The sequence below is a fragment of the Schistocerca serialis genome, chromosome 7, assembly GCF_023864345.2.
Source record: "Schistocerca serialis cubense isolate TAMUIC-IGC-003099 chromosome 7, iqSchSeri2.2, whole genome shotgun sequence".
In the NCBI taxonomy this organism is placed as follows: domain Eukaryota; kingdom Metazoa; phylum Arthropoda; class Insecta; order Orthoptera; family Acrididae; genus Schistocerca; species Schistocerca serialis.
In genome coordinates this window covers 210,316,147-210,332,575 of record NC_064644.1, presented here as the reverse complement: position 1 = coordinate 210,332,575, position 16,429 = coordinate 210,316,147, and the positions used below count along the sequence as shown (strand labels likewise).

The window sequence follows — 16,429 nt, the reverse complement described above, 5'->3', positions numbered from 1 at the left end:
TCGCAGCCTTCTATGTACCACCTCGTCCAAACTCACAGGGGTGTTGATAATGACGTCTCTGTCGCCTTGAAGGCATTCTTACTGACATAAACTCACCACATTCAATTAGAAAGATAAATAATGCTCACGAGCGTTACAGTGTTTATTTAATGCAAACCTGATTTGGATCCTTATAGCGGCGCTACTAGCACCACTCCTATGCGACTGGTGCAAAATTTGAACAGACACCATCTTTCTCATGTAGAAAAACGCTTATCAACTTTCGTTTATATCGCACAACTCACTTTCGACGCTGTGATTTTATCCCGTCAGTATATAATAGTAATCATCATCAAGTATTCTCTTTCATCGCTGAATAAAGACATCTACTAGGCTTTTCCGAGAGGCATTCGATACGTCTCCGCACTGCCATTCAGTGAACAAAATACGAGCTTACTGAATATCGGACCATGTTTCTGACTGAGTTCAAAACTTACTAAGATGTTGAACTCAATATGTTATTCTTAAGTGGATGAAATCGACAGATATTATGGTAATTTCTGCAGTACCTGAAGGGAGTGATATGGGATCATTACAGTTTACTATGTAAATGATCTAGTAGATAGATAACGTTGGAAGCTCTATGAGGTTTTTTTGGAGCCGTTATTCTCGTCTATACGAAGGTTGCAACAAGAGAGAAATGGAGAGGATCAATAACTGGTGCAGAGACTATCAAACTCATTATGAACGTAAAAGAAAGTAACATATTGTGTGTAAATAGGTGAAGAGATTCATTACTGCTGCTTTACGCTATTTCGCAGTGCCACTACTTCGGTGGAGAGACCATCACCCACCTTGAGTATGGCGCTGATATATTGCGGGAATGTCATAGTCAGCGTCCAAGGACGAAAGTCAGGTAATTTCCGAAATGTTGCTTCCTTTATGTCATACAGGAATTGTCTAATGCACAGTACTTTTAAGTGAGCATAAGACAGTAACGGCTAGTGAGACACGTTTCAAGCGGTAACTGTACGAAACATGGGTAAATGTAAGGACATGACAGAGTTCCACAAAAAGGGGAAGTCGTGTTTGGTCATGCACATGGTCATACTATGTATGAAGTTCGATTTGTTGGTGTTTTGCGGCGGACGCTTCAACGTGTACACCATCAGTAAAATACGATGCCAGAATTGTGGTCGGAAAATGATCCTTACTAAGAGGGACCAAAGACTCGTTTTGCGACTTGTGAACCAAAATCGCTTCGAAACCCGATAGGAACTGTTGCAGACAGTGAAGGAAGGGTTATCTGCACCTGTTAGCGAGAGAACATTGCGACGGGAAATGCATACAATGAACATTTAGAGCCGGACCTCTCGGAGAAGGCCACTGCTCATACAGGCACATAAAGACGACGACAACCACAAAGTTCACTGGGCTGGAAGAATGCGTGAGTGGTTTTCTAAACACCATATCAAATTTCGACTAGCTTGCAAAATCACCTGATGTGAACCCCACAGAAAATATGTGGGATATGTTGGGACAGTAAGACGCCGACATCAGCATCCCTGCAAATTTGGTATAATTGCGCGATCAGATTATCAGCGAGTGACTTAACATTGATGGAACGCACCTCCACAACCTTGAGGTCTCTTTTCCTAATCGAATCTAGGCTGATATGAAATCCATAAGTGAAATTACACCACATTAAATTATAATTTTTTTGAAACACAGTGCCAGGAAAAACAGCAGTCTTCATAAAATTATAACTGTTTTCAAAACTCATAGTTGTGATAACATTTAAGCTCTTTATTTCTATTTTTAGACGACCGGTTTCGATCGTCTAAGAGATCATCTTCAGATCTCACATTCTGTGAAGAGGAATAAAACATAATGCTTCAGTTATAATCGAAACGGACACAAATTTAGAACAATGTAGTATAAGTGCGCAACTGATGTATCCGGGCGTGAACACTGCTACATACCGCTCCGCCGCCGGCAGTTAAATAGCGAAAGTCTCACACATTGTCTCTCGCATAACGTCACTGGTAGCCAGTGGCAGTGAAACTTGACTACATTGCGCGAAGAACATATATTAGATGTTAGGAGTTTGAACGTTGAGAAAATAATGAAGAGTATTTTGATGTTATTAAGAAGAACGTACCGTTATGAAAAGCGACGAAATAGAGAAATATTCACTACTCAATGACAGTCTCTTTTTAACGTGGGCTGCTCTCTGCAGAGCCTTCTGGTAAAAGTAAACATATCCTAGTCGGTCGGTAGGACGGCAACTTGGTAATCAAAGAGACGAAATACGTTCTATCAATTGTCATAAGTGTTACGGATTCCCGCTTCATAAAGATCATCAAGGGAATATTTGCAGCACTTTTTTACTACATTATTTTATTTTAGAGTTTGGATTGTGACTGAAGCATTATGTTTTATTCCTCTTCACAGAATGCAAGATCTGAAGATCTCTTAGAAGACCGAAACCGGTCATCTAAAAATAAAAATAAACGGCTTAAATGCAATATGTGCTACGAAATAAGTGTTAAATTGGGACGGTAATGATATATCTAGGGGTGACTAATATTTTGTCCGGTGAAATACCTCTATCTGTCTCACTGGCATGTGAACTCACACATTTTCAGAATTAAAAGTGAGATAAATCATGGTTTAGCATCTTCGGGGGATATTGTCTGCTTCAGTTACGGTGCAGATCTCAAGAAGCCTTAGAACTCTGTTGCCGCTATACCGGGTGATAATGTGAAAAGTATGAAATCAGCGTAATCATTTGTTGATGTTGTGGTCTTCAGTCCTGAGACTGGTTTGATGCAGCTCTCCATGCTACTCTATCCTGCTCAAGCTGCTTCATCTCCCAGTACGTACCGCAGCCTACATCCTTCTGAATCTGATTAGTGTATTCATCTCTTGGTCTCCCTGTACGATTTTTACCCTCCACGCTGCCCTCCAATACTAAATTGGTGATCCCTTGATGCCACAGAACATGTCTTACCAACTGATCCCTTCTTCTAGTCAAGTTGTGCCACAAACTCCTCTTCTCCGCAATTCTATTCAATACCTCCTCATTAGTTATGTGATCTACCCATCTAATCTTCAGCATTCTTCTGTAGCACCACATTTTGAAAGCTGCTATTCTCTTCTTGTCCAAACTATTTATCGTCCATGTTTCACTTCCATACATGGATACACTCCATACAAATATTTTCAGACGACTCCCTGACACTTAAATCTTTACTCGATGTTAACAAATTTCTCTTCTTCAGAAACGCTTTCCTTGCCATTGCCAGTCTGCATTTTATATCCTCTCTACTTCGGCCATCATCAGTTATTTTACTCCCCAAATAGCAAAACTCCTTTACTACTTTTAGTGTCTCATATCCTAATCTAATTCCCTCAGCATCACCCGACTTAACTCGACTACATTCCATTATCCTCGTTTTGGTTTTGTTGATGTTCATCTTATATCCTCCTTTCAAGACACTGTCCATTGCGTTCAACTGCTCTTCCAAGTGCTTTGCTGTCTCTGACAGAATGACAATGTCATCGGCGAACCCTGAAGTTTTTATTTCTTCCCCATGGATTTTAACACCTACTCCGAATTTTTCTTTGGTTTCCTTTACTGCTTGCTCACTAATCAGATCGAATAACATGGGGGATAGGCTACAAACCTGTCTCACTCCCTTCCGAATCACTGCTTTCCTTTCATGCCCCTCGACTCTTATAACTGCCATCTGGTTTCTGTACAAATTGTAAATAGCCCTTCGCTCCCAGTAGTTTACCCCTGCCACCTTTAGAATTTGAAAGGGAGTATTCCGATCTATGATCAGTATAACTAGTTATACAGTGGATGTGCCAAGCAGGTACTGCTCTTGAAGCTAGTATCGTCCTTTCGAATTTTGGAAGACGGGGTTATTTGCTCTCCGGACTTCTTTTTCGGCAGTTATCGTATTGGATGAGCTTCGGAGAATTGGAATAAAAATTAAATTCTATTCTCTATTCTTTTTTTAACGTGTAGTTTATTTCAGCTATCTTTTTAATATTGTGTAGACTTACCACATATGATGTCCAGAGCACAGCGTGTAATGAATGGGTAGATATCGAACATCTTTCCATTAGCTTTAGGTTTCAATTTCTCTACTAGGACCTCCCCATTTTCAGCAAATATTTCGACGAAGTTGTCTAATATACGGAAGTGGAAAGCAGGTGTAATCATTTTACGATGCATATGCCACTTGGAACCTGTAAATGTAAAAGCTGATTTCAGTAACGGCCTACAGTTACTGCTATTAGAAATAAAGAGTATACATTCCCGCCTCCACCGCCGGCGGATAGCATTCTGTAAGTCTTCCACTATTTCATAGAGAGAGAAACTCGATGTCTTGCAAGATGTCCTGTCTTCCAACACCAGCCATCTTAAGATGAGTGTGTGTGTATTAATGCTCATCCATCTATTGCATATAAATTATGGTAATAATCATTAAGCACAGGTTTAAGAATTCCAAACAGTACAGAAGTCCATGTTAGGTAAACTAAAATATCACCACACGTTTGCCGTGTTAATATTTTCATTTCTGTGGTAAGCATAATTAAGTAAAATTATATATTAATTACTGTATAATGTATCATAACAAATAAACTCCGATAAAAGTCATCGCAAGGCACAAAGTGCTTAAAAGAGATTCTGCGCTCTTAAGAAATGCAACTTAATTGCATTGGTATTTTGCATATTTAAATCAAATTTATCCTTCAGATTTTAACAGGACAAAACAAATAACACCAAATATGTACAGATATCAATAACACATTGAAAGAAGGAGGAAATTTTAATTGTTTTATTGATATGTTAACAAAAATCTCTAAGTTGATTTTATTGTCACTATCTTATGACTTAAAACCTTGAATGAAGTTGTCTATTTAATTTTTGTCATTTTTTAAATTTTTAAACTAAAGTAATGAAATAATTTTCTTCTTGTTTCTTGGCATCCAGTAAGAAGCAGATAATCAATTTATTTCATAAACAACAGGACTTTAAACTGTTCATATACGGTAAAATATTCGGAAATAGTATAAGTTAGAATTTGTGATTGTCATTTAGAACGCTGAGGGATACATGACTCTACGCAGGCGCTGTCTTGTGTTTATGATTAGGGAGTCGAGTTCCTGCGGAATTCACTTGCAACTGTTGTAAGGGTTTTGTTTTATACAGAAAATTGTAATTTCGGTAATATTTTGGATGTCACGCTGAAAAATAAAGCTTCAATAGCATCTGAGTAATAGTGGGCAACATCTCTGCCAAAGAGGTTGGGCTGCGAGAGACTGTTAGTAGAGCCTTTGCTTGTGAGTGGAGTGCAGTCTTGGAGAGAGAGGAGGAGGAATCGAGTTGTATCTTGTGATGGAGTAAGATATGCCTGCAATAACTTTCTGATACTATTTTTCATTTATGGGGAGATATTTTCTAACTTCATTCAGAAGACTTCAAAAGGTACTGTAGTAGAGCATTTGCCAAGACATCTAAGCGTAGCAATTAACTTGGTCAGCAATTTAGAATGGGAGATTTTTATCATAATGTAACAATGTGTGATTTACTGATTTTTTTTCCCCGAAATGGATAGAATACGTGTTTATAAGAAACTAAAGAGAATTTGTTCATGATTTTCCACTACTAATGTAAAATGAATTTCTAATATTTCATGTGTTAAAATATTTTGCCTTAGTGATGTCTAAATCTATATCTACATCTACAATGACAGTCTGGAAATCACATTTAAGTGCCTGGCAGAGGGTTTATAGAACCATCTTCAAAATCCTCTATTATTCCAATCTCGTAAAGCGAGTGGAGAAAAAGAAAACCTATATCTTTCCGTGAGAGCTCTGATTGCCCTTATTTTATTATGGGGATTGTTTCTCCCTATGTAGGTTAGCGTTGTAGGTTAGCGTCAACAAAATATTTTCACATTCGGAAAAAAGTTGGTGATTCAAACTTCGTGAGAAGATTCCGCCGCAACGAAAACCACCTTTGTTTTAATGATATCCATCCCAAGTACTGCATCATTTCAGTGACACTTTCTCCCTTATTTCGCAATAGTACAAAACGTGCTGCCCTTCTTTGAACTTTCTCGATGTAGTCCGTCATTCCTATTTGGTAAGGATCCCACAATGCGCAGCAGTATTCAACACACATCAAAAACCGTTTTGCCTCACCACGGTTCCCAGAACTCCTGAAGACATACGTTGACTGTGGATATTGTATAACAGACACAGTCTCTTTGACTGTTCAGAGATGTCACTAAACCCGCCCAGAGATGTAAACAACCATGCATGAGCAGCGCCTATGAGACGGAGGGGGTCCGACAGCCGATCAGTTCCAGTCATTCCACCAGGAAGGAGGTACACGGTTCGTGTTGTCTGTAGTTCAACCATGCCTAGACGCTCGATACGGCGGTTCGATCGCGTCCGCATTGTTACTTCGTGCCAGGAAGGTCTCTCAGCAAGGGAAGCGTCCAGGCTTCTCGGAGTGAGCAAAAGCGATGTTGTTTGGACGTAGAGGAAATACAGAGAGACAGGAACTGTCGATGACATGCCTCGCTCAGGCCGCCCAAGGGCTACTACCGCAGTGGATGACCGGTACCTACGGATTATGGCTCGGAGGAAAACTGACAGTAATGCCACCATGTTGAATAACGCTTTCCGTGGAGTCATAGTACGTAGTGTTACGACTCAGACTGTGAGAAATCGGTTGCATGATGAACAACTTCACTCCCGAATTCCATGGCGAGGTCCATCTTTGCAACCAAAAGACCGTGAAGGATGGTACAGATGGGCCCAACAACATGCCGAATGGACCGCTCAGGACTGGCATCACGTTCTCTTCATCGATAAGTGTCGCATGTGCCTTCAACCAGACAATCGTGCGCAGACGTATCTGGAGGCAACCCACTCAGGCTGAACGCCTTAGACACACTGTCCAACGAGTGCACCAAGGTCGAGGTTCACTGCTGTTTTCGGGTGGAATTATGCGGGCCGACGTACGCCCCTGGTGGTCATGGAAGGCGCCGTAACGGCTGTGCGATATGTAAATGCCATCCTCAGGCCGATAGTGCAAAAACCGAGTGAGGTGGCGCAGTGGTTAGCACACTGGACTCGCATTCGGGAGGACGACGGTTCAATCCCGTCTCCGGCCATCCTGATTTAGGTTTTCCGTGATTTCCCTAAATCGTTTCAGGCAAATGCCGGGATGGTTCCTTTGAAAGGGCACGGCCGATTTCCTTCCCAATCCTTCCCTAACCCGAGCTTGCGCTCCGTCTCTAATGACCTCGTTGTCGACGGGACGTTAAACACTAACCACGACGACGACGACGATAGTGCAAAAATATCGGCAGCATATTGGCGAGGTATTCATCTTTATGGGCGACATCGGGTGCCCCCATCGTGCACATCTTGTAAACATTCTGGATAACGACATTGCTTGACTATAGTAGCCAGACATGAACCCTATTGAACATGTGTGGGGCAGAATGAAAAGGACTGTTTATGGACGACGTGACCCAACAACCACACTGACGGATCTACGCCAAATCGTCGTTGAGGAGTGGGACAATCTGGACCAACAGTGCTTGATGAACTTGTGAATAGTATGCCACGACGAATACAGGCATGCATCAATGCAAGAGGACGTGCTATTGGGTACTAGAGGTACCGATGTGTACAGCAATCTGGACCACCACCTCTGAAGGTCTCGCTCTATGTTGGTACAACAAGCAATGTATGGTTTTCATGAGGAATAAACAGGGGGTAAATGATGTTTATGTTGACCTCTACTCCAATTTTCTGTGCAGGTTCCGGAACCGAGGTGATGCAAAGCTTTTTTTGATGTGTGTGTAAAAGAGGACGGACAAGCGTAGTGTAGGCAGTCTCTTTAGTACCAGTAGATCTGTTACATTTTCTAAGTATCCTGTCAATGAAACGCAGTCTTTGGTTAGCCTTCCCCACAGCATTTTCTATGTGTTCTTTCCAATTTAAGTTGTTCGTAATTGTAATTCCTTGGTATTTAGCTCAATTTACCGCCTTTAGATTTGACTGATTTATCTTGTAACCGAAGTTTAAAGGATTCCTTAACATTGGAGGACCTCACACTTTTCCTTATTTAGGGTCAATTGCCAATTTTCGCACCATACAGATAATTTTCTAAATATTTTTTTTATTTGTTTTGATCTTCTGATGACTTCAGTAGTCGATAAACAACAGCGTCATCTGCAACAACCGAAGACTGATGATCAGGTTGTCTCACAAACAGCAAAGGGCCTATAACACTACCTTGGGAAACGCCAGAAATTTCTTCTTTTCTACTCGATAACTGCGAACTGTGACCACTCTGACAGGAAATCATCAATCTAGTCAGATAACGATATTCTACAAGCATGCAATTTAACTACAAGCCGTTTGGGTGGTACAGTACCAAAAGCCTTTCGGAAATCTAGAAATAGGGAATAATTTTGAAATCCTTTGTCAATAGCACTCAGTACCTCGAGCGAGTAAGGTGCTAGTTCTGTTCCACTTGAACGATGTTTTTTAAATCCATGTTGACTGTGTGTCAATAGGCATAATTCGAGGTACTTCACAATGTTCGAACACAATATACGAGGTTAAGTCAATTATTATCCGCAGTTTAGGTATATTTTTGTTTGTTTTGGTAGTACTGTTGTTTTACGTGGATGACGCGTGCTTTGTTTAATTGTTGTTATATCTTTGCAATTTTCAAGCTGCTAGGTTAGTTTCGTTATCGTTGTCGTGCTGTTAATCATGGCTGCTCCGCTGTCTATTTGCACCAAAGAAGAGCAACGTTCAGTGATCCGTTTTTTGTGGTCGGAAGGCGTATCAAACATCTAAATTCATAAAATGCTATCGGTGTAGCAAGGGAAAAGTGTTTTTCCATAACGGAGTGTCCAAGAATGGATTGAAAAATTTAGAAAAGGTTGCACAAGTGTTACGCACGATGAAGGAGCCGGACCACCGTTTACCTCCACAAATGAAGATACCATTGAGCGTTCACGTGAAAAGATTCTGTTAGACAAATGATTAATTAACGAAGTGGCACATCGCCTGCAAATTAGTCAGGGTTCTGCCTACGAAATCATCCACAACAGACTTTGGTTTCATAAATTTTGTGCGAGATGGGTCCCAAAACAACTCACCCAGTTGCATAAACAAAATCGCTTGGATATTTCTGCAAAAAACATTTGTATCGCTATGGTAACGAAGGGTACAACTTAGACAGGATCACTACTGATGACGAAACATGGATCCATCATTACGAACCGGAGACTAAACGGCAGAGTATGGAAAGGAAAAGTCTAAATTCGCCGTGAAAGAAAACGTTCAAGACCAAACCGTCCGCAGGAAAACTGATGCTTACGGTTTTTTGAGATGCATAAGGTCCAGTACTGGAACATTATGGGAAAGGGGCACAACAATCACTTGTTTGGTCCACTCAAACAGGCATTAAGTGGCCATTGATTTGCCTCGGACGAAGCAGTGAAAGAAGCGGTGCATTCTTAGCTCGCAGCTCAACCGAGAACCTTTTATGAGTGCATCAGGAAGCTTGTACAACGATGGACGAAGTGCGTTGAAACGCAAGGAGACTATGCCGAAAAATGATGTTCGTGATAGTTCCCTATTTGATTACAATAAACTTTTATAAGTACTTTGCGGATAATAATTGACTTACCCTCGTAAATACCACATTCTGTGTGTGCAGATGCTCATTTATGAAGGTAAGTTTCAAAACTTACTGATTGACAGTGAGTGTAGAACTGCTGTGGCAAATTTGATGCGGTACATTTTCCACGCTCCGTGAGACCCACTTGCAGAGAGTATCGTTCCGATGTTTCACTACTACGTAACAGTTCACTCATATTCAATTCTTTTGAACCGTGTCCTCATTCCAATAACCGTAACAAATTACCAGCAGTAAGCCATTTACATGTGTACAGAAAGGGGCTCCATTCTCCATTTCACAGGGGTCCACTACAAGTTTGTCACTGTTACACGTATTAATTCTTGATAGGATCTTTCGGGTGGTTTTCTCATCCATTGTCGTCTAGTTATACTACGCGGTTTAATGTAAGCGTGAGCTACTTTTTCAAATCTGAATTCATTATCGAAGTCGGATGGCGTTACATTTACTATTGGGGCATGAATTTATTTATATTGAGGTATAGCTTCATTAAATTAGGGTGAACGATTGTACTAGTAGTATTAGTTTCAATTTCTAACAATCAACCTTACACGTTTGACAAACTGTGAGTCACTTATGTTAAACAGCCGCAATTTGAAATTACTTTTGAGCTTGAGAAAGGTCAGCGTATCCCCCCTATGCTATATTCAAAGAGTATTACATTGTAACTATGTAAATGGGATGTGACAGTTTCATACGTTGGGAAAGGCTTTGTCTTGCTGCCGACAGATTTATCATTATCAGGTGATTTGAATACATTTAACTTGGTTCATCTACCGTGCAAATTTTTCAGATCTGAATTCAATACATTGCTTTCGTTGCCACATATCGTCAGTGATACTTATCATAGTTTATGTCACTATTTCTCTACCTATATTGAGTACCGAGTGATACCAACCTGAGCTGGTGAGGAGACCTTCTCCCAGCCAAGGGTACAGGAATGAGTAGAAGGTGGACTTCTCAATTAACTCACTGCTGGACATTATTTTCTGAAACAACATGAAAGAGTCATCAGATCTCACTGTCTTTTAGCTGCACAAATTACACTTATATGCTGATCAGCAGAAAATGTCTTACAAAGTGTAAAATAGTGATGTATGCGGGGTCAATCATATCTTACTTTTATTAGTTTCCGCAATGAAAGACAACAGAGATTTGGATTGAGTAAAGGAATGGAGACAAATGCTGTTATGGACTGATACTGCTATGCAGTAATGATAGTCGCTTTAGAGGTAAAGATGACTCAACACAGAGGATGATTTGAACACGGTAGTATTTAATGTACCTGTATAGGTGTAATAAACAGATCGTCAGCTAGTTGTCTCCAGGATAACTACCACAGTAAAAACCAGTCAGAGAATGAGCTTGTTATTATACTGTTGACCATTAAAATTGCAACACCAGAAAGGATGTGAAATAAATTTTGCTTATTGTGATTACATAATACAATGGGATGAACAAAGGATCAAATCTGCACGTTGATTTGCAGATGAGCAGGATTCGAATTGCTGTACACAGGGTTGTCAACTGCGGCAGCAGCTACAGCCGTAACCCATCTGATCATGGAGTCAAACTTCGGTGACAGTAGGGACACATGACGTTCCTTGCTGCTTCAACTCTAAGGTAGAGTTCATGAACTTAGGTGCCAGAGAAAGCAACACGTCGTTCCTTGTTGCTTCGCCTCTAAGGCAGAGTTCATGAACTTGGATACAGATAGGGCCAATGACATTCCTTGCTGCTTCATCTCTAAGGTACAGTTCATAAACTTCGGTGACAGGCAGGGACACATGACATTCTTTGTTGCCTTATCTCTAAGGCACAGTTAATGAACATGGGTGACAGATAGGAGCACACGACGTTCCATTTTGCTTCATCCCTAACGTAGAGTTCATGAACTGTAGTGGTGTACCATTCTGTCAGTAACCTATGACCAAATATTTCCAATGGGTGAGAAATCTGTAGAACGTAATGGCCGGGCAAAAGTCGATCAAACCAGTGTGTTGAGGTCGTTTGAGACTGCATGGGAAATAATGCAGTTTTGAATTAATTTGTTGTGAGGTAACGGTATGGAACTGCGTCTGATATGTAGTACATGCTGCCCAAAAAATAAGTTATTTGAGCCAGTGGTCATGATGTTGCACACTCAGAAGAACACTATATCATTGAGCTATGCAGTCTGCCAGCTTCATTCTACTCAGAGCCTCCATAAACGGATACACTGATTTTGAAACATAGACTGTGTTCGCACGTTATGAATTACCTCGATGAAAATGATATATTGAGAAATAGAACGGATTCAGAAAACGTCGCTTTCGTGGAATACAACTTATTTACAAGAAGTAATGAGAACATCAACATGGGATCTCTAATTGATTCCATATGCCTACATTTCAAGAATGCTTTTGACGCCGTTTAATGCGACTTGTAATCAGATTGCGTGCCTACTGAGTATCGTCTCAGTTGTGAACCCGGATTCGTAAATTGGTGTCAGAAAGATTACAGCGCGTAGTAACTGACGGAAAGTCATCGAGGCGAACAGAAGTGATATGTAGTGTTCCCCAAGGAAGTGTTATAGTCCCTCTGCAGCTCGTAATCATATAAAAGCGTTACGACACAATCTGAACAGCCCTCTTAGACTGCAGGCAATGCTATCATTTACCGTCGCGTAAAGTCAGCAAATCATGAAACTCAATTGCAAAATAATTTACACAAGATATCTGTATGCCGCGGAAACTGGCATTTGGCTTTAAATGGTGACAAATATGAAGTCATACACAGGAGTACTAAGAGGAATCCGCTAAATTTCGGTTACACGATAAACCACACAAATTTAAAATCTGCGAATGCAACTAAATACGCTTGAATTACAATTGTGAATAACTTTAAATGGAACGATGACATAGATAATATTGTAAGGGAAGGTAAACAATGACTGAGACTTATTGGCAGAACACCTAAAAGATGCAGCAAGACTAGTAAAGAGACTCCCTACACTACGGTTCTCTGTCCTCTTCTGGGGTGTAGGTGGACGGTGAGGGATCCGCATCAGGTTCAAATGGCTCTAAGCACTATGGGACTTAACATCTGAGGTCATCAGTTCCTAGACGTAGAACGACTTAAAACCTAACTATCTAAGGACGTCACACACATCCATGCCCGAGGCAGGATTCGAACCAGCGAACGCAACAGCAGCGCGGTTCCGGACTGAAGCGCCTAAAACTTCTCGGCAACAGCGGCCGGCGCCGCATCAGGTATGATTGACATCGATCAATTCCAGAGAAGGACAGCTCGTTTTGTATTATCGTGAAATAGGGGGCACAGCTTCACGGATATGATACACGAGTTGGTGTGGCAATCGTTGAACCAAAGACGGGTTTCGTTGCGGCGTGACCATTTCATAAAATTTCAATCACTGACATTCTCCTCCGAGTGCGAGAACATTTTGTTGGTTCCCACCTACGTAGAGAAAAATGAAAATTGTAATAAAATATGATAGCCGGCCGAAGTGGCCGAGCGGTTAAAGGCGCTACAGTCTGGAACCGCACGACCGCTACGGTCGCAGGTTCGAATCCTGCCTCGGGCATGGATGTGTGTGATGTCCTTAGGTTAGTTAGGTTTAAGTAGTTCTAAGTTCTAGGGGACTTATGACCACAGCAGTTGAGTCCCATAGTGCTCAGAGCCATTTGAACCATTTTGAATAAAATATGATAAATCCGAGCACACACTTTTAAGTGTTTGTTTTTCCCATGCGCTTTTCGAGAGTGGAACGGTAAAGAAATAGCTTGGAGGTAGTTCGATGAACCCTGTTCCAGGCACTTGGTTGTGAGCTGCAGACAAGCCATGTAGATGTAGATACATACACTGTGATGGCGTACGCAGATCCGAGGGTACTCATCTGCTCGACGTGGAGCCACTGACGCGTCCAGAACAGTCCTCGGCCGCTCGCCTGTCGGTTTGCCTCTGCTGCAGCCTCATGGGAAACGGCAACAATGGTCCCCTTACTCATGACCCTCGTTGCTCCAAACGTCGTCGCACTGTGCTATGTAAATATGGATAAGTAGCCTTGCTCAGACATTCGGCCTGCCACTCCTTGCTCCACTGGCTTCTGTCCACATCTCTGATCACAGCAGGAATTAATCTCTGTTGGGTTCCACTCGTACAACTACATCTACATGACGCTCTTCATCGAAGCACCTTCAAGCTGTTTCTGTATCGTTTCAATCTCGAACAGCGCGCGGGAAAAACAGACACTTAAATTTTTACGAGCGATCTCTGATTTATTTTGTTATGATGATCATTTATCGCTATATAGGTGGGCGCCACAAAATATTTTCGCATTCGCAGGAGAAAGCTGGTGATTGAAATTTCAGGAGAAGATCCTGCCGCAAGGAAAACAGCCTTTGTTTTAATGATTGGCACCCCAATTCTCGTATAATATCCGTCGGCACTCTCTCTCAAGTTTCGTGATGATACAAAACGAGCTGCCCTATTTGAACATTTTCTGTGGCCTTCGTCAATCCTATCTGATGTGGATCCCACACCGCGCAACAGAACCACAAGAGTGGGCAGATAAACATAGTGTAGGCAGTCTCCTTCGTAGATCTGTTGCATTTTCTAAGTGTTCTGAACATAAAAAACAGTCTTTTGTTAGCTTTTCCCACAACATCATCTATGTGAAAGTGGTTTAAGTTATTTGTAGCTGTAATCTCTAAGTACTAACAGAACACACAGTATTTAGATTTGTGTGACTTATTGTATAACCGTATAACCGAAATTTAGCGAATTCTTTTTAGTACTCATGTGGATGGCTTCAAACTTTTTATTATTTAGTCAACTGACACTTTTCGCACCATACAGATATCTTGTCAAAATCATTTTGCAATTGGTTGGGATTATTTGATAACTATACAAGACGGTAAAGGTCGGCATCATCCGCACGCAATCTAAGAGGGCTGCTCAGAAGGCTTCCTAAACCGTTTATGTAGATCAGGAACAGCGGAGGATCTTAAACACTTCCTTGGGGAACACCAGATAATACTTGTGTTTTATTCGGTGATTTTCCGTCGTTGCTATGAACTGTGATCTTTCTGCCGGAAAATCACAATTCCTGTCGCACAACCTAGACGATACTCTCTAGGCACGCAATCAGATCAGAAGTCGCTTGTGAGGAACGGTGTCAAAAGACTTCTGGAAATCTAAAAATATTGAATTAATTTGAAAAGCCCTGTAGACAGCACTCATTACTTCCTGAGAATAAAGAACTAATTGAGTTTCACAAGAACGATATTTTCTGAATCCATGTTGGCTACATGTCAATAAACTGTTTTCTTCGAGGTAATTCATAATGTTTGAACACAGCATATCTTCCAAAATCCTACTACAAATCGACGTTAGTGATATGAGTCTGTAAATCAGCGGATTACTCATATTTCCTTGTGTGACCTGTGCAGCTTTCCAGTTTTGAGGTACGGATCTTTCGACGAACGAGCGGTTGTATATGATTGCTGGGTATGCAGCTGCTGTATCAGAATATTCTGTGACGATCGTGACCGGTATGTCTTCGCTAGCTGAACCGACTTCTCATTCCCGTTAAGCACGCACCTCGGTCTATACAAATCAGACATCTGTAGCGGTGCCATTATAGCAACAGCGCGAGTGGCTCCACGGGGTGTTTGCAGACTTTAGGAAGCTACTGGTTAGTGCAAACAGCAGTTCCAGTTATTACCAACTCATGTTAGTGTTTGCAAATTGGATATCAACTACAGTGTTAATACCATACGGTCTTTCTTTAGTGGCAGTTGTTGATAGTTGCTCTGAGTAACAATTAGCACTGAAATTTAAGTTCCTCTGAAACAGAAAAGACTCATAAAGGATGGGTGCTGCGAGGCATACAAAGGCCTTCATAGATTCGTTCACCGCTCCACTTAGCTGATCGTTATTATTCTGGTCACAGCTTCATTACCACACTGTTGACCGTTATAATTGCAACAAAAGGAAGGTTAGGAAATAGGGAAATGCTACTTACTCTAAATTAGGAAGAATACATGACTAAATTTTTAGTTGATTTAGGTTTTTATTTTTTATTTTTGAGTCATCAGTCTCCTGACTGGTTTGATGCGGCCCACCACGAATTCTTCTTCGCTGTCAATCTCTCAATCTCAGAGTAGCAATTGCGCCCTATGTCCTCAGTCATTTGCTGGATGTATCCTAGTCTCTGTCTTCCTGCACGCCTTTTACCCTCCACAGCTTCATCTAGTACCATGGAATTTAATCCCTGGTGTCTTAAAAGATGTCCTATCATCCTGTCCCTTCTTCTTGCCAGTGTTTTCCATATATTCCTTGCCTCGCCGAATCTGTGGTGATTCCTCGCCTTATTAGTTCACATAATTTTCGACACCACATCTCAAATGCTTCGAGTCTCTTCTGTTTGATTTTCCCACAGATTTTTTTTTTTTTTTTTTTTTTTTTTTTTTTTTTTTTTTTTTTTTTTTTTTTTTTTTTACTACCATACAATGCTGGACACAACTTACGCAATGTCTGACTCCAAAGACGATAAAGGTGTCTTCTTTATTCGTGCCAAATTACTATCAGCACAGCTTCTTATTCATAGTGTGTGTGTGTGTGTGTGTGTGTGTGTGTGTGTGTCTGTAATGATGCAGCGCGAAAAAAAACCAATAGCTAACAGGAAAATGTATT

General features: G+C 41.1%; 1 protein-coding gene across 4 annotated transcripts in view; it reads right to left on the bottom strand.

The window, feature by feature from the left end:
- LOC126412813 (cytochrome P450 4C1-like) overlaps positions 1–16,429 on the bottom strand; it is a 510,424-nt gene that overhangs the window by 43,595 nt on the left and 450,400 nt on the right. The window contains exons 3-4 of one of the 4 annotated variants that reach the window (XM_050082598.1): positions 10,632–10,722; positions 4,054–4,239 (exon numbers count right to left, since the gene is read on the bottom strand). The exons of 2 other annotated variants lie outside the window; for them this stretch is intronic. In XM_050082598.1, coding sequence (XP_049938555.1) covers positions 4,054–4,239; positions 10,632–10,722 — 277 coding nt within the window. The remainder of the gene's footprint in view (positions 1–4,053; positions 4,240–10,631; positions 10,723–16,429) is intronic. One more of the 4 variants, XM_050082603.1, reaches the window with a different exon arrangement.